The 22,550-nt window shown below is 42.9% G+C and overlaps 1 protein-coding gene across 26 annotated transcripts in view; it reads left to right on the plus strand.

Annotated features, from left to right (window-relative positions):
* Positions 1-22,550, plus strand: part of SRCIN1 (SRC kinase signaling inhibitor 1) — a 310,186-nt gene that overhangs the window by 248,673 nt on the left and 38,963 nt on the right. For all 26 annotated transcript variants that reach the window (XM_078377916.1, XM_078377919.1, XM_078377927.1 and 23 more), the window contains 7 exons: positions 2,328-2,520; positions 4,083-4,281; positions 7,657-7,750; positions 10,066-10,895; positions 16,522-16,614; positions 17,986-18,029; positions 19,528-19,706. In XM_078377916.1, coding sequence (XP_078234042.1) covers positions 2,328-2,520; positions 4,083-4,281; positions 7,657-7,750; positions 10,066-10,895; positions 16,522-16,614; positions 17,986-18,029; positions 19,528-19,706 — 1,632 coding nt within the window. The remainder of the gene's footprint in view (positions 1-2,327; positions 2,521-4,082; positions 4,282-7,656; positions 7,751-10,065; positions 10,896-16,521; positions 16,615-17,985; positions 18,030-19,527; positions 19,707-22,550) is intronic.

The raw sequence follows: 22,550 nt of genomic DNA on the forward strand, positions 1-22,550 counted from the left end.
CCAAGACCCATCACAGCACAGAAACATAACCCCCCCCAGCTCAAAGCCACACTGCAAAAACACCCAGAACAGTTTTTAAAAAGCTGAAAACAGTACCTTACCTTACCAGGCAGCCCAAAGCCTCCCTGCAAACACACACACTCACTCATTCAGAAGCAGAAGGAGGCAGTCCCAAGCCTCCTCCATGTACACTCTCTAACTCAGGGGTCAGGGAACTTTTTTACCTTTTACCCCCTAAAAAATTTAAATATGCCGACATTCCCCCGTTGATTTGAAAGGAAGGATCTCGGTCACACACGGCCAGTTGAATGCCGCCTGGACTGCCTCCTCCTCCTCCTCGACCTGGCGGGGCCGTGCTCAGTCCTTGGCCCCACAAGGGTGGCTCCCTTTCTCCGCTGGCGGGGCCTAGGCAGCCATCAAAGACCAGCAGGTGATTCGCCCACTGGGGTGCCCGACACTGCCTCCTGCTCCGGCACTGGCACTGGCAGCTGCTCGCCAGGGCAGCTGCATCGGGCTTCAGCGTCAGGGCTCCCGCAGGCCTCACTGTTGAAGCAGCGTGACAGCTGCTGCATGGAGGGCGAGAGGCTCTGCTAGGCCCGGCCGGCACGGAGGCAGCGCCGAAGGAAGCCGCGCGGCCAGGTGAGTGCCATTGCAGCCCGATGGGCTCCTTTGGGAATGGGGCATGGCGCGGCAACAGCCCGGTGCCAGGAGGCTGAGCCTGGTCCGGCCTGCTGTCATGGCCACGCCCTCCCCCCTCCACCGCGATGCGCCTCTTCAGGCACTGGAAGGACAGGCTCCTCCTGGCTGGGGCGCTCCGGCCACTCACTCCGGCCTCACCCTCTGCCATGGCTGGCCCCACCGCCACCTCGGCTGCTGTGTGCTGCCAGCCAGGGCCTGTCACCAGCCACTATCAGCTGGGGCTCGGTTGCAGCTGGGCCAGAGAAGGGGGTGGGAAGGGGGCAATTGGGCAGCCGGGGACCCCCTCTCCGGGCAGAGGAGGAGGAGGAGGAGGAGGAGGGAAGGGGGTTAGGGTTGCATCCTCATTACCCCCAAGATTTTAATTTTTACCCCATTTGGGGTAATTTACCCCTGTTGTCTGACCACTTATCTAAGTGCTGTGGCGAAAGAGCTACAAAGAAGCAGCCTCGCCGCCACCTACAGTTAGAAATTAGAATTTCCCCCCTTTTCCCCCTGCCTTTTTCTGTTTGTAAGTGGAAGCTCCGGTTGCAAGTAGAAGCAAAATTTTGTGGCTGGAGCTGGTTGTAACTCGAAATGGTCGTACGTAGGGATGTTCGTAAGTCGAGGCACCACTGTACTAAACTGTCTTTTAATACAGTAGTCATCTGATTATATAAATGTGCATCTTGTCAGAACTTTAATGGAGGATCCTTTTTTTCTTCAGATGTTGTGGGAAGCATGAAAGCTATTTGTATTTTGAAAATGGCAACAACCTCCGTTGCTGGATGCAAAAGCCACCTTTAATATAGTCCGAGTTCTTGTTAAAGCAATGCACTAGAATTGAATAGGCGTGCTGTTAATGTGAAGCCTCACAGGCTGAAATTAATCATTACTTACCCTATTACCCCGAAAATAAGACCTAACCTGAAAATAAGCCCTAGTATGATTTTTCGGGATGCTCGTAATATAATCCCTACCCCAAAAATAAGGCCTAGTTAAGTGATATCCCGCCCTCCACCATTGTGCAGCAACCGGAAGAAGATGACATGACTGTACTTGAATAAATGTAGATTGTTGTACATGTTTGAAAAAAATAAAACATCCCCTGAAAATAAGCCCTAATGAGGCTTTTGGAGCAAAAATTAATATAAGACCCTGTCTTATTTTCGGGGAAACATGGTAATTATGAAGTGATGGTCAAGAAATCTAAATTAGAATCTATATTCTGATCTTTATCTGCAAAATCAGAGATTAGAACAGATAATTTTGAATGTTGATTTTTTTGCCAAAATTTTCTTGTGGAAAAATACTTTGGGGGAGGTACTCTTCCTTTGCACTTCATAACCCTTTAAGTCTCCTTAGAATCACATAAATATGCTTGCAGATAAATGGTTCCTGACTGCACAACAAAATACATTGTTTGGCCATCTTATCTTTCCCTGCTTGTAAGATTTGTTTGTGGAAAGAAAGAAAAAAAGGGAGAAGCAGCAGAGGGAAATCAAAGGAGGGTTGCAAAAAGAAGGCAATGGTAACGGGACTTCATCAAATTCTGTGGACAAAGCAGAGGAATAAAAGCCTCATCTTGGAACTCCCAAGGAATTATATATATATATCCTGAATGTAACCACATTTATCTTTTTCCCTTTCAGACTCGAAGTTCCCGGCACACGCAGGGTTCACAACCGGGCCTGGCCGACCAAGCTAAACTTTCATTTGCTTCAGCTGAGTCTCTGGAAACCATGTCTGAAGCCGAGCTGCCCATGGGGTTCAACAGGATGAACCGTTTCCGGCAAAGTTTGCCTCTGTCTCGTTCCACCAGCCAAACAAAACTTCGATCACCTGGTAAACTCCTTTGTTTCTCAGGCAGGGGCAGCCCTACAATTAGGCAGAATTAGGTAAAACAGGGTCTAGTTCAGAAACTCCACAAGGTAGGGAAGCAATATAGAACTTTCAGTTATGCTCTAGCATCTTGTACGAGTTTGCAGTTTAGAATTATTATTATTTTTTGATTCAGTGATAGGTCATTGGGAGGAAACACTGGGCTGTTTTCACGTTGATTATGCAAACAGGCCAACGAACTACCCTGCAGGAACAACATATTATCATCTCCTGATTCCTCCTAATGGCAAAACAGCTTGTCCATGTGCTTTTGCCCCTTGGCAGCAGATTTTGGGAGGCAGCAGCGGCAGCTTCCTGCCTAATTTCCCTCTCTTCGAGGCATTGCTCTTTTTTGAACAATTGAACAATGAGTACCACACAATGTGATTTGTGCCCTCTAAACTAGCTTGCTTAATGGTGATGGAGATGCTGTTCTGTTATTAATGATGATGCAGGAGCCAGTGGCCAGTTCGGTAGTCATCCTTATGCAGTTTCGGGCAGCCACCATTTTGCCATTTCCCTTGGGCAGCAAAATGCCTTGCACCAGCTCTGTTCTCAAGTTAGCAAAGACATACTGCATTGTTCAGAAGAGACCTTCTTTTTATGACAGTCGATCTTGGCAGTAACCTTGTGGGACTGCTATTGCAATATTCTTGATAGGCATTTGCTGCCATTTTACTATAAGCCTGTCATGTAGTGTACCTGCTACCTAGTACATGGTTTTCTTAGCTGAATAGGCAGCCTGTAGCTCTTGTAATCTGAAGGCCGTGGTACCAAGCTTCTGAGACTACAAAAGCTCTGATAGTTTTTTTTAGAAGAAGAGCCATACTGTCAAAAACCTAATTAAAATTTTTTGAACTAATAGTTGCAGAGAAGATCTAAATGCCTTTGTAAATTCTCTAGCTACTCACATATGCCTGGCAAAACAGAAAAAGTATTTACTTATCTTGATACTCAAGGAGAAGTGAGCAGACATGTAATTCCCATGGAAGGGCATTTAAGAGTCTTGGCACAGACTACAGATAGCCACTGAGTGTACCTTAAAGAGAAATGAGATTCATCCAAGAACTTCAGTCAGTATGGAATGAACATTTGAAGGCGGATATTTCTGCCTATTACTTGGACTGTATAATTCTGCATTTCCACACTACTACCCTGTTCCCCCCTAAAATAAGACCTAACCTGAAAATAAGCCCTAGTATGATTTTTCAGGATGCTCATAATATAAGCCCTACCCCATTGTGCAGCAACCAGAAGAAGATGACATGACTGTATTTAAGTAAATGTAGATTGTTGTACCTGGGGGGAAAATCCCCTGAAAATAAGCCGTAATATGTTTTTGGAGCAAAAATTAATATAAAACCCTGTCTTAAATTAATATAAAACACACACGGTACATTTGAACAAGTGTCTTGCACAACTGAAATCCCATAGTGAGCTTTAGTTGATTCCGTCAGAGTTCTGTATCGCTTGACTTGTTTCCTTTATGCCACCTCTTCCTCACCCCAAATATTTCATTTCCTCAGGCATCCTTTTTCTACAGTTTGGGGATGAAACAAGGCGAGTACACATTACCCATGAAATTAGCAGCATGGATACTCTGCACGCTCTCATCGTCCACATGTTTCCTCAGAAACTGACAATGGGCATGCTTAAGTCCCCCAACACTGCCATCTTGATCAAGGATGAATCTCGCAATGTCTTCTATGAGCTGGAGGATGTCAGGTGAGCCATTGTGCACCACGCTGGCTCGGGTCAGTGACTGTTGTTGGCCACATTGCACACTCATGTGGTGGCTTTAAAAGTTTTTTTATCGGGGGGGGGGAACCTTTCTGGACTGGGGTTGCTGTCACAACTCAGTAGCAGCCAGTTGCTTTCCTCTCTACCTCAGATTCTTTTTCCCTACCTTTTTTTAAACAATCAGTTTCAATTAGTTCTGTCAGTGTATGGAGTCAGAAGTGAACTGTTAGAGTGAAATGTTCTGTCAACAATGTAACCAGTTAGTTAGCTAATAATGAAGTAAATTAAGTAGTTAAATTTAGTAATGTAACAAGTTAATATTTCCACACAATATGATGTTTGAGTAAACTGAAACATTTTATCTTTTTTCATTACCAGAGTCTCTGAGAGAATTTATTGTTATCAATGAGTGCCAGTTGAGGTAAACTAGCAAATAAGGGGTGGTTTGCTAAGGGAGACTGAAGTTCAATCTGCTCTGTAGGTACCTGCCAGAATCAATTTTATCTACTGCATAATAATAGGAAGTTTGTTATTATTTTTAATTAAGGCCACACTCGATTTTTTTTCTCACACCAAACTCTGCACACCCCAACAGTTGTGACTTTCATGGGCTCCAGACTTGGAGTAGGACTCGAAGTAATCTTTATTGCTGGGTCAGACACGTTCAAGACAAATTTCCCATCACCTTCCTTTGATCTCTTCCCCCCACTCCCAGATCAGTTCCCTTCCTTTACCTGGGATCCTTTGTGTCTCTTTTTCAGCCTCTAATTAACTCCACTGGGACTAGCCCCAAGTAACATCCAGAAATCCAGACCACAAGGTTGCTCCCCTCAAGGATGGCTTGAACCAGTGGCCTGCTACCTTGCCTACTGGTCCTCCCAAGCCCTCCTGGAGGTGTCACAATCTGTCATTCTGGTCCTTATGCCACATCTGCCACTTGTGAGTCAGGTTGAAGTGGTTAGAAGGAGGCAGATGTCCCCACCAGTGCCAGGCCACAAGTCAAGGCTGACGGGGTATCCTTCCTCATCCCCTGCCATGTGGGAATTGGAGCTCCATTAAGTCCCTGCTCCAAAGGTCCAGGGCATAAACAGGGATTCCCTCCCCATATAGAGCCTCCTCTTGCTCCTCCAGACTCTCCTCGTCTGCCAGTCTAGCTGGGCCTGCTCTAGCCTCCTCACCCCCAGCTGCCTCTGTGGCCCTGTGGCTACTTTCCACCTCTCCTCTTTGCTCTTCCTCCATCTTTCTTCTTTCCAGCTGGGAGCAGACCTTCACCCCTACCCCGTCACCCAGACAGGGCAGCGGTGAAGGTCTGTTCATGGGATATCTTTAAGGAAACATATGAATATGGTATTTAGTATTTATTTGTCATTTCTTTTTGTCTGCTGAGGCCTTCCTTCTCTTTTATGGCCCCAGTGGGTCCTTTTAAGAAGCGCATTATATACACCAACAAAAGCCCCCGCACTGATGGGCCTTCCCAGTTAAAATGTTCTCAATATTGAGAATGTTCTCAATAGTGCCTCAAGGAGAAACACCAAACCCAAGCCTGCCTTCACTGTTGTAAGTTTACAAAAATTGCTGTTAAAAACTGACAGTCCCGTTTAAATTCCATCTTTGGGAGAAATTGTTGCAGGCTGTAAGGCCCCCATCTCAGCAAACATCCTCCATCCTACCAGTATCAAGTGTATAAAACTTCGTCCAGATGAGCCACATCAAGAGCCCAAGATCAAGAACATGCTTCGATGTAAGGGCAATGGCAATGAAGGCCAGGGAACGTTCCATCCTCTCTATCCTTTGCATCTTCTGTATTTATGAACCATTTGACCTCACATAAATAATAAACCTCTTATTCTAATCATTGAAGCAGACTTGGCAATGCCAACACTTACACTTATCCCAAGCCCAGTCCTTGATTTCTACAGGAAAAAAAAAACAAGACAGACTCCACACTTCCAGGATTGATCCTTCCGAATTTGAGTCTGAAAACTCTAAAGGGCTTGTTAATGAGGACGGAAACTCAAGGAGACACTATCCAGAGTCACTTCTGATTTAAGAGGACATCCCATCACTGATAAAACACATCAGAAAAGACAAAGCTCCGTTCCAAACAGGGAAGCATGGTTTGAAGTATATAGTTGCCCAAATGTCCCCTAGAACTGGGAAACATCTTTCCATGGCTTTCCTTTAGTTTGCCCCTGTCCCGATTTAAAATGTGATACCTGGAACTGAACATAGGGAGAGGTCTGAAATGTTTTTTTTTCTTTACAGTTCAGAGGAATGAGTGGGTATAATGGAGGGCAGGGAAATTGTTATAGTTGTTATAAAAATATCTTTCAACATTCATTAAAACACATCCTGTCTAGACACCTGTTGTTTGTTACACTCTGTTCTTCTGTTCTTTTGCTTTCCTACTCAAATTGTTAAGAATATGAGGGCCTTGCTGGATTAGACCATCTGGCCCAGCATTCTGTCTTTAGTATTGGCCAACCAGAGGCTTCTGAGACCTTCACATAAAGGTCATGAAAGCAATAGCCACCCCCACCCTTATTTGTTGACCCCCAACATCTACTCGTCAGCTTTTTAGTGCCTCTAAACCTGGAGACTCTATTTAGCTAACAAGCAGTCATAAAACTGTCCTCCATGAATGGACTAATCCCCCTTATTACACCAGTGGCCAGCACCACATCCAGTGACAGCCAATTCCATCAGTTAAGTATGTATTGTGAAAAGAACCACTTTCCATTTTTAAGTCCTTAATCAGCTGCCAATCAATTTTTATTGGTTCTGGTGCCAAGTTTTAGTGTTATCATGCAGAGAGAAAAATTTATCTCTAGCCGCTCTCTTTGCACTACACACAACACTTAGAGAACTGTATCAAGTTGCTTCTATTAAGTAGTCATCCCTGCTTGATTGGCTGCTCTGCAGACCTCTAGTGTATTTCCCTCTAAGCCATTTTTGATAGATCAGAGAGCAGCCACCTTTGTGCCTTCAGGAGAATCCGTGTTTGTAGTCTTACAGAATTTCTCTCATGTGAGCCTTGGGAAATAAGTTCCAAAGTTTCTAGCAAGTTCTAAAACCCAGGAATCTGTATAATTCATAGGAGGAATGCTGTACCCAAGCACAGTATCGGTGTGCAACAGGCATAAGATGAATTGCATGAAAAAAAATCCACAATTTTAGCAGCATGTGCAAATTGTTTACCTGGGAGGGATACTCTGCAGCTGCACGTATACCTCCAGTAGGTGGCATAAGCCAACATCATAATCAGTTTGCCTCCAGTGCCTCTGACTATACTCATTGTCATGGACATGTGTAATTTGGCCCTTGCAGTAATAAACAAAGCAATTGTGTTTGTTCTTGCAGGGATATCCAGGACAGAAGCATTATCAAAATCTATCGGAAAGAGCCCCTCTATGCCTCCTTTCCTGGATCTCACATCACCAATGGAGACTTGCGGGTAAGAACAGTGGGCTCCATAGGAAATGCAAAGCTGTCATTACTTTCATTGGATGTCAGCAATAGGGCAGGAGAAAGGGACAAATCACTCAGGACTATTCCAGCAGTGCCTTTGCTCTTGAGCACTGTCTAGAAGATGTATTTGTAGTAAACAATTCTTCCTCTCCAGGTTGGTTTGAGTGCCCCTCCCACCATCCACAACAACTATGGTGGTTGGGCATGATGGGACTTGTAGATCAGCATACTTAGATGATACAAAGTTGAGTAAGGCTGTAGCAAACAATGTGTTTCTGCAAATGTGCAGTGGCATGTTTCTTATGCTACCTGCAACCAATCCCCTTCCTTATAACCTAGCACCCATGGAATATTAAAGTTTGGGGAAATGCCCCCTTTCCTAAGAGCTCTGAGGACTGACAGTCTTGAGTTGGGAGGTTATTTTTTGCTACCAAGCCTCCAGAAATATACCGAGGACCAGTTCAGCTACCTTTCTTTTCTGCATCAATAGGACTGGGAAACTCTGAAATGAAATCCACTCAGAGGCAGGCTAGATTTCATTTTTCGTATATAGGCCACCTGGATGTTCTGCTCAGATATAAGCAGAAACACCAGATCATCTGTATCCTTGCCTTGAAGCATATACTTCCAATAACTGTAGGAAAGGGGCTGTCAGCTGATCAGGGAATTCAGTGTGTGATTTGCCGTCCTCTAGAACTGAATCGTAAGCCAAAGGAACAGATTACTCAAGCTGTGTTAGCTTTAGGAAAGTGAATACACCCAGTGCTGATAACACTACTTCCATAAGAAAAAGTTGTTATAATTCCATAGCCTGACATGGTAGTTGGTTACCATTATTGTTAGAGTTTTAAGAATTATCTCCTTGTTAATTTTTTTCTCCAGTGTTTTGTTAATTTAAAAAACCAAGTGCTTCAATTTGTTGACACAAGATACAAGCACTCAAACCATGTGATATTCTTCCTGTGAAGCTACATGCCCATAACCAGCAGAGTAACCAGTCAGAAAGTAGATGTAGCTCTAATTGGTTTGTATGTGTGTGTGTGCGTGTGTGTGTGTGTGTGTGTGTGTGTGTGTGTGTGTGTGTGTGTGTGTGTGTGTGTAAAATAATTGCAAGTAGCTCATTTGTTGCATCCAGCTATTTCCAAGTTCTGGACTGCGCCCATGAGGGGGAATATGAATGTGTGCCAATGTGTAAAGTGTCTGTGCAAAAACACGCAGTCTGTGTGCCACACAGAGGAATGGCTACATTGGGATTTGGCTGGACGAACAAGGAGTGGAAACACTCATTGTGAAGAAAACAAAGTGACAGAGACAGTAATTGTGTGTGTTTTTTTGGAAGCAGTTATGTGTGAGCCATTGGCTGCTGCCAGCAAATGTTGCTATGGGAGAATAGATAGAGCTTTGGCAGTGAAGCAATAAACATGATAATCAGAACATTACTTAGAGTAAAATGTTTTCAAGAAAGAAAGAACGAAAAGGGAGGGAATTGCTGTGCTATGGGGAGAGGGCAAACTTGTATGTGAGGGATTCTAGAATGGAGGAAGAAGCAGACACAGTAGTCACAAGAACAAGAAATTCCCCTCCCAATTCTTGCTCAAGTAGCTTTTATATGTAATATGCATTTCTGATTGTTACACCTCATGCTACAATTTGACATTAGACTCAACATGCAAATGTCCCGAGTCTCCCAAGTCTTCCTTTTAAACCACAGTAGTCCTTGGAGTTAAAAATCACAGGTTTGGGGTGGGAGAAGTGTGGACAGCTCCCTATCCAGTCACAGGTGCTCAGGAGGTATAGTTTTGATGCTTTTTGCCCATCTCCCCATGGCTGACAGAAGCCCAATACAGAAAATCTCCTTGTTATATGCAATATACTCTTGTTGCAGCATATGTATCTTGATACAGAATCCAGGGTGCCAGAACAGCTGATTACTGCGATTGAAATCATGGGCCTAGTTTATACAGCAGATGAAGAGATAAAATGGTTCCAGAACTAAACCACTTCATAGTACAAGTGTGGAGTAGTGGGGTGTTTTAATTTTCCTCAGAATAGGAAACTTACTGAAAATAGAAAACTGTGTCTGGGAGAATGCAACCCATTCTTTGATGGGCATGATTTGTATCTGCCAATGTTTTTGACTGCTGTGAAACATGGAGAAACATACATAGATAGGGCAGTTGTGGAACTGGTATTGTTCAGTTTTGCCACATCATATTCTGTTTCTGCGAGTCAGGCCACAGGAGTAAGTGCTAGAAATGGATTTCCTTTGGATGAAATCTCTTTACCCTCTTGTGTTTCCAGAGGGAGATGGTCTACACTTCCAGAGAATCCTCTCCCACACGACGCCTGAACAGCATGTCCCCTGCCTCCCACCTCACTTCTAGTTCCCCTCCACCGGTGCTGCAGTCATCTTCACCATCCCGGTCCCGTATGTCCTACAGCGGTGGGCGCCCTCCTTCCTATGCTGGCAGCCCTGTGCATCATGGTGAACGCCTTTCTAACCTGCCACCAGCTCAGGGTGTTTCACCAAGCCCAAGTGCTATCTTAGAACGTCGGGATGTCAAGCCAGATGAAGATTTGGCTGGGAAGAACATGGTGCTGGTGAAGAATGAGGGCCTTTATGCTGACCCTTACAGTATGGTTCATGAAGGACGTTTAAGCATTACATCCACTCAGTCATTGGCTGGGATGGGGGACCCGTTTGCCTACCCTGGGGGGCTGTATAAGCGTGGTTCTGTACGATCTCTCAGCACCTATTCAGCTGCTGCCTTGCAGTCAGAACTGGAAGACAGCTTATATAAGCCCAGTGCACAGATCTATAGTGATACCTATGGTCCTGGAATGGGTTTTCGCTTGCCCCCATCATCTCCCCAGAAAATTGCTGATGGCCGGCTGGTAGATGTTCAACAGAGCCAAAGTCCTCACAGCCCTTATTCAGGGCCTCCAAGCCGGTCCTCCCCAGTACGTCAGTCTTTCCGCAAAGACTCTTGCTCCTCAGTCTTCATGGAAAGTCCTGTCAACAAGCCACGGAATACAAGCTCTTCAGGACCTCCAGAGCTCTTCCCTGGACCTGGGGAGCGTCCTCTGTCTGGGTTCAGCTCACCTGTGCCTGCCAAGGATACAGAAACAAGGTAAAGGAATCTTCTTTCTTTATTTCTCCGTACATGGCAGAAAACACTGTCATACAATCAATAAGCATATCAGATAGTTTTTGCACAATAACAGGCAACATCAGGAGCATTTGGAGCAGCGACCATTCAGTCTTCTATTTTGTGAGGTAGACAGAACACTGACATAGGTGTAAAGTTGCTTGTTTTCTCCACACTCACAAAGGAGTGAGTGTGGAGAAAACTGCCAGCGTGAAATCCACATTTCCTTAGGTTCACCTTGGTTCCACCAAACCCAGTCTGTAGTCTATTAAGTGACTTCCAAGTAACCAGTTTTCTCTATGACTGGATGGCTACATTCTCCTGAGGTTCCCTCCATTTTAAGAGGGATAAATTCTTTAAGAGGGATAGATAATTATTTCCATATTAAAGTCCTGGCAATCTCTGCTGTTCCTTCAAGGTTCGTAGATGTTTTTTGGGGAAAAAATTACCTTGATGTTAATCTGGGATGGACTGGATGATAGCTGAAGAGTGGATTTGCATTTTATTTATTTATTATTATTTATTTATTTATTGGACTTATATACCGCCCCATAGCGCTACAAGCACTCTCCATTATATAGATGCTTTCAGTCTTTCACTATTAGGTGCTACCCCTCTCCGTATGTCATTGGTCCAATGCATGTTAGGTAGTTGATTTTATCAAAAGAGATTGGCTTCAGGCATCCAGTAATGATTCTATAGCTTTCATTGAGTGCTGAATCTACCTGCTTTGCATGGGTTAAATTATATCAAACCAAGCTGGTGTATCTGCCTGCACAGTGCCATACAACCAAGGCTGTAGGTTTCAGTTTTTATGGTTTCCCAATAGCTTTGAAAGAGTATTTTAGCTTGCAGAAACCTTTTGCTATGTATTTTGGCAGTGTTTCTTATAGTTCAGCATACAATCCTAAGTAACACCTATATATTTGGAATCAAAGCATTGATCTAGTAACTAGATTCTAGTTGGACACCCTTGTAGGTAACCTGACATTTCCAAGATGCCTGCTTGTTTCTCTGACTAAAGACACATATTTGAGTACTAGTAACATTGAGTTTGAGTTGATTTCTAGCATATGTTCCCAGTTGTTTAATGCATTTGTTAAGAGACATTCTACACTCTGATAATCCTTGACCAGTAGTTTCCCTTCATGGTGTTGTTGTTATGTGTTCTCAAGTTGGAACTGACTTATAGTGACTCTATAGGTTTTCAAGGTACATGAGATATTTAGGAAGTGGTTATACCTTTTCTGCCCCCCCCATGAGTTTCCATGGCTAAGCACAGATTCAAACCTAGCCTCCTGAGTCCTAGGCCATCATTTTATCCACAACACCAAACTGGGTATCTTTTCATGCTAACTAGGGCTTAATGGAGCCATCACAAGGGCCACAGATTGCCTACCGCTATCCTATGCCACATATAGCTTTTCCTTTCTCATTGTTCTTTCTTTCTTCATACATTGCTTTTTCCCCTCAACAGTTACCCTGCTAAACCCATTTTGCCTTCATCCTCCTGCTTTCCAGTCATTTACTCCCAGTAGTTTCACATATGTTGTGCATCCATTCAAGCCCTTAGCTTCCCAGTGAGAGCACATCACCCTTTCTCTTCTTAGAGCTTTTTAAAAAATATTTTCTTCCATCCAGATTTTCTTTATATTTCCCCCATTGGAGTGGCTTATGTATGTCCTGTTGTTGACTTGGGTACTTCACAGTACTCCTGATTTCAAGAATTTTATCTTTTGCTTTCCCACTTTTTTATGGAGATTCTAGCTGCTGGTTGCTTCCAGATAGAGTGCTCATAGGGTGTCAGTAGATGTTTTTGCAGCTGTTCTACTTTTCTCTCCTTGTGATTTTGTTTGCTAAGAAAAAAGATAGAAAAATCTCTGGGAAAACTCAGGAAGGTTACAAAGCAGATATATCTGGATGTTCTGTAAAACATACTTTGAGGCAGACTCTTGAACAATAAGCACCTGCTGTTGTTGATAAGTCAGTGCATTCCAGTATTTTCAGTTGTAGCCATCTGTATTTTTTCCAGACCTGATTAAAAATTTAAAACATAACCGTAACAGTAGCATAACCAGTATGGATAGGCAATGGGCTGTCCAGGGCTCCTGTGACTTTCCTTAATTCTGCCATTATTACTTTCTGTTTTGTGTGGCAACTGGACTGCTGATGGATAGCTTGTTAATTGTCTCTTAGGGTGGAATTTTATGCATGCCTACTCAATAATAAGTTTCATTATGTTCGCTGAGTCCTTGTTTAAATGGGTTCAAGATTGAACGTTTAATGCCAGTTTCTGTTCTGGAAGAGGCTTTCCTTACTGGTTTCTTCTCGTTATTTATTCTATTACATTTGTGTATAGCTCATAAGTACTATTTCACTAAATAAAAGGGAAAACTAACAACTGTAATTAAAACCCCACTTCTTTTGCAGGAAGAGCAACTGAATTAAGGGGCAATTAATGGGCAATTCATTACTAATTTCCCAGTCACAGTCAACAGCAAACAATAAAACGATCAGAGCCTGGAAGCAAATAAACTTCTAATCATCAGCAAAAAGGGTCTTTGCTGCATAGGCTTGGCTTTTGAGTAGATTTCATAGAAGATCTTCTCTGTGGCTGCTCCCAGGTTGTGGAATGCTCTCACTTTAGAGTTTAAGTTGCCTCCATCCCTTTTATCCTTCCACTTAAAAAACATATAAAATGTAAAAAAAAACCCTATCTTAACTAAAAAATGGCATTCAGGAACTCAGTCATGATTGTTAAAAACCTGCCTGAAAAAATGGGTCTTCAGTTATACTTTTAACAATCTGAATGCCGTTTTTTCAGTTAAAATAGTTTTTAACATTCTCTATGTTTTTAATAATTCAATGCATTTGAATCATTTTATAGTTCAGTTCTTTTTAATGTATAACTTATTGTATTTTTAATTTTATGGTTTTTAATACTGTGAGCTGCCATGAGTTCCCTTGTTGGGAGAAAGGCAGTCTATAAATAAGACAAATAAAATAAAAGAAGTAAAACTTTGCCCTGGGGACTCAATGACATTGTTTGATGATATAAAAGTATATTTGCGTGCTTTTTGGAATGACATTTTATTTCCATTTCCATCTGATTACAGCACTGAAGAGCTGTAGAGGAAACTGCCTTCACCCTGAATAGTTGGAATTGTTCTGTGTATTCCATTCCACCTTAGCATTTCATCCATTTTCCTTCTCACCATTTGCCATCTGTGGGTGGCCTTCTCCTTTTTCTTCTGGGAAAAGATGTGTTCAGGCAAATTAGATAGTAAAAGTGTTTGCCCTTATCTTGTGTTTAATCATCTTGAGCCTACATCTCCACTGCCAGGATGGTTCCTGAGCTGTCAGTTGAGTTGTCAGGGGGAATGATAGGAACTGAGCTCATTAGGATAACAAAAAGACAGAAGGAAATAAATGATTAGAAACAGCAAGAGAGCAGAGGTGGGGGAGGGAAAGGCAAGCAGGGGAGGTCAATGGAATGACAAGCATGGTCCTGTCAGAAGTTAATGTACTGGAAAAGTGTATGAGAGAATTTTCTCCTCAGTGCAAAACCTTCAAGGAAATTGACTACAGGGCACCATTGGGATGGGCATTTTCAGGAGAAAGTAGCCACAATCCAAAGTCGCTTTTTGCACCAGTTTTGTTTCGTTTACACTCTTCCTCTTCCTGGAGTGTTTTTTCCTTGCTTCTATTCAAGGTGATTGAGGAGGAAATGATGTGCCTCGTCATTTGGGCTAAACCATCACATGAATGGGAATGTGATAATGTTTGATTCCTTTTTAGAAAAGGACCCACTTACCACCTCTCTCAATCTTGTTTCTTTTTCCCTCAAATTCCACTTCGGTCCTTCAGAGTAGGGATGGACAGTTGTGGCCTTCCAGATGGGTTTGGACTGCATCACCCATAATTCTTTGTCATTGGCCATTCTGGCTACGATTAATAGAAGTTCTCAGCCAAAGAGCATGTGGAGGACTGTATATCAAAAGATCTGTTGCCATCTGGTGGAATCACAGAATCCTTTAGGCAGTGATGTCATCTGCGTTTTCAATTTTTTTTCAGCTACATATTAGCAGGGCTATATTAGTTGGAAGACAGGAAATCCTGGGTTGGCAGTTGCCATAGATCACCCTATAGAAAGAAGTGTTGTGTAATTGTAAGAATGTGCTACTTAGTCATTCAGATCTAGACTGTGTCTGGGAAACATTCTTGGCAGCCTTTATCAGTTCTAGACCTTCATTTCAATGGAGGCTGGACAAAGGCTAAGCTTAGTTGTTTTAAAAAATACACTTTGTAGATCATTTACAACCAGTAACACCTACTTGATTTTCTGCAATGTATAGAGGGTGGGCTGCACCACTGACATTTTATTTTGCCAAAGCTGTGCTGATCTAAGTGCTTCATGAGATTGCATTCGTATCCACTGGACCACTACAGAAAATTGAATACTGAATTGTATGGATCTACAGTCTCATTTAGCTGAAATCTTGTCTTATATCCCCAAGAAGCTCTTTTGTACTGTGAAGACACTGCTCGTCTAGAAGGCTTTGGAGAGCATTACAAACAGTGTTTCCTCAGTTATTTTTTAAAAAATATAATATTGCTTCATGTTTTTCTAGGAGGCTATATTATTTCTTTAATTTTTTTTTTTACTTGATGCAGTTATGTTGGCATGTTGGCTTTTAAAGTATTATTCTAAGTATCCTGGTCATAGTTTTTAAAATGCTTTAAAAATTACTGTAATTATCTACAGTTTTACTTCTTCGTGCCTGAGAGTACTTGGTTAGTCCTATAGTTACAGTTTTTAAAATTTTTACTCTTGTTTTCACATTTCTTAGAAATAACCAAAATAGTTGCTTTTAATTACTATTAACATTTTCAACACTTGCAGTGCAAAACACTCTCCTTCTGGCCTTTTTGTTTTCACTTAACATACATAACAGAGTACAAGACTACAGCATGAGCTACAACATGAGTCAATACTTGAATCGTATGATATTATTCCTCTGCTGTTTGATGAAGTAACTCTTGTAACTAGAAAAGAAACTAGTTACCCTGTACAAGGACAGAACTTATGGCCCCTGAAGTAACAACTTGTAATGTGATACCTATCTCATTAGAGAAAGGAATTGCAAGTAACTTATTATTTATACTTTGCTAACTTCCAAGTAGTACCTGTGAAATTAAATGGAACACAAGTGTGACATAGACACTTTTAAATTATATAAAAATGCATGAATTCATATGTTGACTCCTTAAGATAGGCGAGAATTCCTATCTTAATTCCTGACATAATTTGAGCTGCTAAGACTAATATGCAGACAAGAACACAATTATTCGTCAAACTGCAGACTTTTCTCAGCTCAAAAAACTGCATTGTTGTTGCAGACTGATGCGAACATTAAGTGGAATAGACCTAGAAATGGCTACATGTGAAACTGACAAATACTTGATACTGACTGATTCATCAACCCAAGCCAGTGCTACCACCGTGTTATTACACTGATAGGAAAAGGGCAGGGAACATATACATTGTGTGCACCCCATGTCTTATTCGGTCTCCTTCCCTTCCCTTTCCCTCTCCTTTTCTACTAAGGGAACGCATGGAAGCCATGGAGAAGCAGATTGCGAGCCTCACAGGATTGGTGCAGAGTGCATTGATGCGAAGCTCTGATGCAGAAAACCCTAGGTATGAGTCTGCATGTTTTTGATATTTTGCCTCTGGCAGTAGCAGAAGCAATGGGCCTTACCTTAGTGGGTATAAATCAAAGTATTGTATCACACTCTGATTTACTGTAAAGGTAAAATGGGAAAGCCCACATCCATGAACAGATGACGATTTCGCTGTACAGCAATTTTGACAGAACGGATTATCATCGTCATGCGGGTCACCACTGTACCTCCTTGGGAAGGGAAAAAACATTCCTCTGAAAATAGTTTGCAGTTCTACTTCATTCACACGATTCACTTCACAGTGAACAGCTCCTGTCATCAAAATGTGGAGACCACCCCATTACTCCTTCCTCAGTTGCATCTGTTTAGAATCACTTCACAAGGTAGCACCTTCATTACTTCCCAATGTAGATCAGATGCATAGAGGCCAGAAATAACTACTAGCCTAGAATAGTTCAGATATAGCTTAAAGCACAAAGCAAACACTACCCCAAAACACAAAACTGCCTTATATTCCTTCTAAAAGGCCAGTTCTTTTCTCCTGTTCTTGCCACCCTTTTCTGGTGTAAATGCCTAGCACTCAGTAACTTTACTGAAAGTATTAATTTCTTTAAATTATGCCTTCTTATCTCAATGACCAGAGTCTTGCTGGTGTTTTACACTTGTATAAGTAAAATTGTGCAAGTTGCAGAAGCATATTGCTGCTCATCAGTGAAGTCCTGGCTGCATTCCTCAGTGTGCACCTGGTATATCAGACACACACCCAGGAGCTCAAACAGCACCTTGTTAACGAGCACAAATTTGCTGCCATGACTCACCCGATTTCTTTTACACACATGTAAATCACTGATAAGATTCTGGCCAATATATTCCACAGGTTTACTTGGAATGAGTGCACAGAAAAACCCTCAATATTTTGGCTGACAGTCCAGAGCAAAAAAGCCTCCCTGATGTACTTACATGGGAGCTTGGCAGCAAAAGAGGCAGGAGATGTCCAGCTGGCATGGTGCAAGTTCTGGCAACTGCTGGCAGTTTGTTTGGAGGCATAGCTGTACTCAGGTACCCAGCAACCAGCATGTCAACTCACCCATTGCACCATCCAAGCAGCATACCCACCCACTCCTGCACAATGACAAGAGTTGCTTGACGGTGTTTTGGTATATGTCCTTGTGCAAACATGAGAAACGAACACTCACCTGTGCAACGAGGGGGTTGTACCAACACTGTGCCAGTGTTGGATTCAGGATTTTGTCAACAGCCCCTCCTGTTACTACACTAGTACTTTGGCCAGGCACTTTGGCCCAACACACCTGCTAAAATGTTGTCCTACGGTTTTATTCGCCACTTCATCAAGGTATACTGCATATACTTTTTTGTTCTGTTCTAGTGAGAAGACAGAAGTAAGCAATGGAGGGACACCAACATCAGCACGTAAGTGAGCATCATGTTCTGATGTCTTGCACACTGCCCCAACATGAGGGTGGTGCCTGATTTTTAGATTAATCAGAGAATGAAATGTTGGGGTTCCATCCATTACGGCTATCACATAAGTCTCAGCCAAATACATTAAATTTATATATTTTCTTTTTCAAGTTGCCTTTTATTTTGAGAAGTTTTCATTAATCTCTCTCTCTCTCTCTCTCTCTCTCTCTTACTTATCTTGGTTCCATGCCTTGCTGTCTGTTCAAAATCCTGGTGGTGTCAGCAATATGCTATGTTCCTGTTCAGTGCTATTTTTTCCCTGTTGCTTTTGACTGAATCAGAGTGAGGACAGGAAATATAGCCATCAATCTGATTAGACTGAGCAATGTTTTTGTGCAATATTTATAAATGACTTCAATTAAGGAGGAGATGAAATGTTGATCAGATATGCAGAGAATACCACACTGGGAAGGATAGCTAATATCCCAACATATTTTTAACATCATTTAGCAGGGGTCACTGTAAATCTTGACATTTAGGAAGGAAAAGTCAAATGCAGAAATACAAAATGGATGAAGCCAAGAGATTGGAAATGTTACCTCTTTCCAGACTTTAATTCCCCAAATCTCTTTGGCTGGCATGGCCAAGATGGCTGGGGGATTCTGGGAATTGCAGTTAAAAAAATTAATGCTTCTAAGCTTTGGTGAAACCTGGCTTGACAGTAGTATATGGAAAAAGGATCTAGACATCCTAATAGACTACATGAATCAATAAAGATGTTGCAGCAAGAAAAGCTAATGCAATTCTAGGCTGATCAACTGAAACACAGTGTCCTGAGCAAAAGAAGTTACATTTCCACTGGTTTGGTCAGACCTCACCTGGGGTACTGTGTCCAATGCTAGTTACCACAATTTAAGAAACATTTCAACAAGCTTGCACATATCTAGAGGAAGGAACCAAGGTGGTAAAACATCTGGAATGATGCCCTGTAAGGAACCATTGAGGGTACTGGCTATGTTTAGCCTGTAGAAGAATGAGCAATGCTATGACAGCTGCCTTCAAGCATTTGTTTTCTGCTGCTCTGAAGGGTAGGACCTAAACCAATGGGCTCAAATTACATGAGATTTTGACCAAACATCAGGCAGAACATCCTGGCAGTAAGAGCTATTCAACAATGGAAGAGATTGCCTTAGAAAGTGGTGGACTCTCCTTCACTGAGGTTGTTAATCAAAGATTGAATTACCATTTGTCAGAAGTGATTTAGCTGGAATTTCCTGCAGTTGATGAGATGGGCTTGGTTACCTTTTCAGCTCTGCAGTTCATTTTAGATTGCAGATTTGAAAAGGAATGACAGTCATCAATGGCCTAACATCAGGAGGGCTACTTTTGAAATTTTTAGTTGAGGCACCATCATTCCCTGGATCAAAAGCTATCCCTGGCTTGCTTGCTTCCTCCCTTCCTTCCTCTGGATTACAAAAGAGATTGGATTGCCTTTTCTTTCTTTCAGCTCCCAGCAGAAGCAACATGGGAACTCCAGTCCCTGGCCGTCCACCCCAATCTGCTACTGGCACGCCAGCTGGGCAGCCCACTGCTATCACTCGTCTACACATGCAGCTGCATCTCCATGACTTGCAGCAGAATGCCAGTGACCTCCGCAATCAGTTGCAACAGCTGAAGAAATTGCAAGTAAGCTGGGGCTAAGGACCAATTACATTTGTGCTGCTTTTCCACAGTAGTGTGCAAAATAAGTTCCCAATGTTATGCTGGGTGTATGAGGAAGTTAACTTTTCATTCTTTCAAGAGGGAGATTTTTGGACCTTAGTGGTGAAAATCCATATGTTTTGAAAGTGAATGGAAATGGCTGCTGAGATTTGAGAAGCCAGAGGCAGGACTGAATACGGTTTCCAGTGGTCTGGGATATCTAATATGATTCTGTACTGCTTCCCATGACTAGCAATATCAGAATAAATTATGCAAAATAAAAGAATGATGCCAGTTCATTTGGTAGGGCATAACACATGTTTTGCATGAAGAATTCTCAGGTTTAATCCATGGCATTTCCAGGTACAGCAAGACTCTTGTCTGAAACCATTGAGTGCTAATGCCAGTCAGTAGATATACAATGGTGCCTCACTTGACAACGTTAATTCGTTCCAGCGAAATCACTGTAGAGCGAAAACGTCGTCAAGCGAAATAAAAAAGCCCATTGAAATGCATTGAAAACCATTCAATGCGTTCCAATGGGCTGAATACCTGCTCGTCCAGCGAAGATCCTCCATACGGCGGCCATTTCTGGGTGCCTGTTATGCGAAAAATTCCTCCTAAAAACAGCGGGGACCATTTTGAGCAGCCAGCGGCCATTTTGAAAACCCGACGATCAGCTGTTTTGATTGTCATAATGCGAAGAATTGTTTCCAAAAGCAGGGAACCGATCATCGCAAAGCGAAAAAGAAAACATTAAAACATCGTTTTGCGATTGCAAAAACATCGTCATGAAGCGGATTTGTCGTTATACGGGTTATCATTAAGCGGGGCATGTCTGTACTAAGATGCACCAGTGATCTGACTCAGTGTATGGTAGCTTCTTAATTCCCACCTCCCTGAGGTTTCCATTCAGCTGGAAATAAGGACTTAAGCCTCAGGTATTCTTCCTTCCTTCCTTCAATGGGGACTTGCAAGTTGCAACTCGCTATCAAATTGATGACTTGACTCAGACTCAACTTGGATATTTTTTGCAGGGAAACTCATACTGAACTCACAACTTGGGGCTGCTTTCAAGTCCCTATTAAGGATGAGCCTCCCTAACTGCTCCTGCTGCCTTCGCCACCACAACCAGAGGCAGCAATCCCAGCTTCCTTTCCAGGAGCTGGCTGCTGCATCCGCCCATGCACCTTCTGATAGGCTAGCGCATGCGCAGAGGCAGGAGCCAGCTCTGGGAAGGAAAGTTGGCCCACTGTCTCTGCACATGGACCAACCTATCAGCTGAGTGGTACATGCACAGGCAAGTCCCAAGTCTCTAGGGGACATCACAAACGCCTTGAGACTTGGACTCAAGGCTCAGGATTCAGGACTTGGATCCAAAGGTTTGACTTTGACTTGGGACTTTGACCCAAAAGTTCAGTCTTGGGACCCATACCCAAAGACTTATCAACATCCCTGCTCCCCCCTTTCTTTCTCTAAACTTCATCTGTATTTCCATGAGATAACAGTCAGCTCTGCACACACCAGTCTTCTATTCTTTTTTCCTCAATTTATTTTCATGCTTCTGTTGACTTTTGTCATCATTAGCCTTGCTCACCAAAACAAACCCTTCTCAATAATGGGTGGCATTATTTTGGACGATCTGGCACTAAATGAAAGGCCAGATGGCAGTTGTGCATCCAGAGCCAGTGATCTGATCTTGCCATCTCCAACTGCAGGAGTTGCTTATGTTTTTCTCTGAGTCATTTCGTTCCAGAGATAATTAACAGTGACAGGTTGTTGGAAGCTGGAAAGTGGCAAATGGGACAAAAGAAGTGGAAAAGCAAATGGCTTGCACTCTCTCATCTCCCCTAGATGCTTCTGAATTTTGGAAATGGTGCCGCGTCTGGTTTCTGAGCTGCCTTTCTCTCTCATTTTCACTCATTTATAGCATATATTGCTCCACTAGACAGTGAGAGGACAATATAGAATTTCAGGTTATCAATGCTTCATCCAACAGAGGGCATCCCTTAAGTCACAGCACGTAAAGAGATCTCAGTTTGAGTATATCAGCCATATATTGCTGGTCTGTTCTTCCATAAATTGCAAATATACATTAGTGCAGTGCTCAGGGAACGGGGTAAATTACCCCAAATGGGATAAAAATTAAAATCCTGAGGGTAAAGAGGACGGTTGCGGCAGCATGACCCTCCTCATTACTCCCAGGCATTTTATTTTCAACGATACTGTGTGTAGGCGGGCATTCTGTCACGGGGAGAGTGAGTGCTGGTGAGGAGGCCCCCTTCCTGCCCCGCCTCACCTGAGCTCATGGCCGGTGGACCTGCCAGCCCTGCGGTGCCCGCCTCCCTTCACCAAGGATGCGTTTTCCCGGCGGTGTGGCGGCTCCAGACTGGCTGCTTGGGCGGCAGCCGCAGGTCCCAGGTGAGCACAGAGGCAGGGAGGGGGGTCGGCCGTGGAGAGCGAGAGCAGAGGGGCGGTGCTGGGAAGGGTGGGGTAACGTTGGTGCATATACATTTTTTTGGGGGGGGGGTAAAAGATAAAAAAGTTCCCTGACCCCTGCATTAGTGGATTCATGATGGAAAAATCACTAAGACTACAGAGTTTTCAGAACAATTAGCAAATCCTTGGATACTGATTTAGAGGCATTGTATCGTTTGTGGGGTTTGTGATTGACACTTAGCCCTAGGATACATTTTCATTGTAAAAGAATTATGGTGCTTTAATTGTTCTTAATTTTGGAAAGAGACCTACAATTTATTTCCTAGAAAATTTAAACAGTTCTAGTGTGTATATATGCTCCAGTGCAATTTCAGATTGTCTATGAAAAAA

This window comes from Pogona vitticeps, chromosome 6 (assembly GCF_051106095.1).
Source record: "Pogona vitticeps strain Pit_001003342236 chromosome 6, PviZW2.1, whole genome shotgun sequence".
In the NCBI taxonomy this organism is placed as follows: domain Eukaryota; kingdom Metazoa; phylum Chordata; class Lepidosauria; order Squamata; family Agamidae; genus Pogona; species Pogona vitticeps.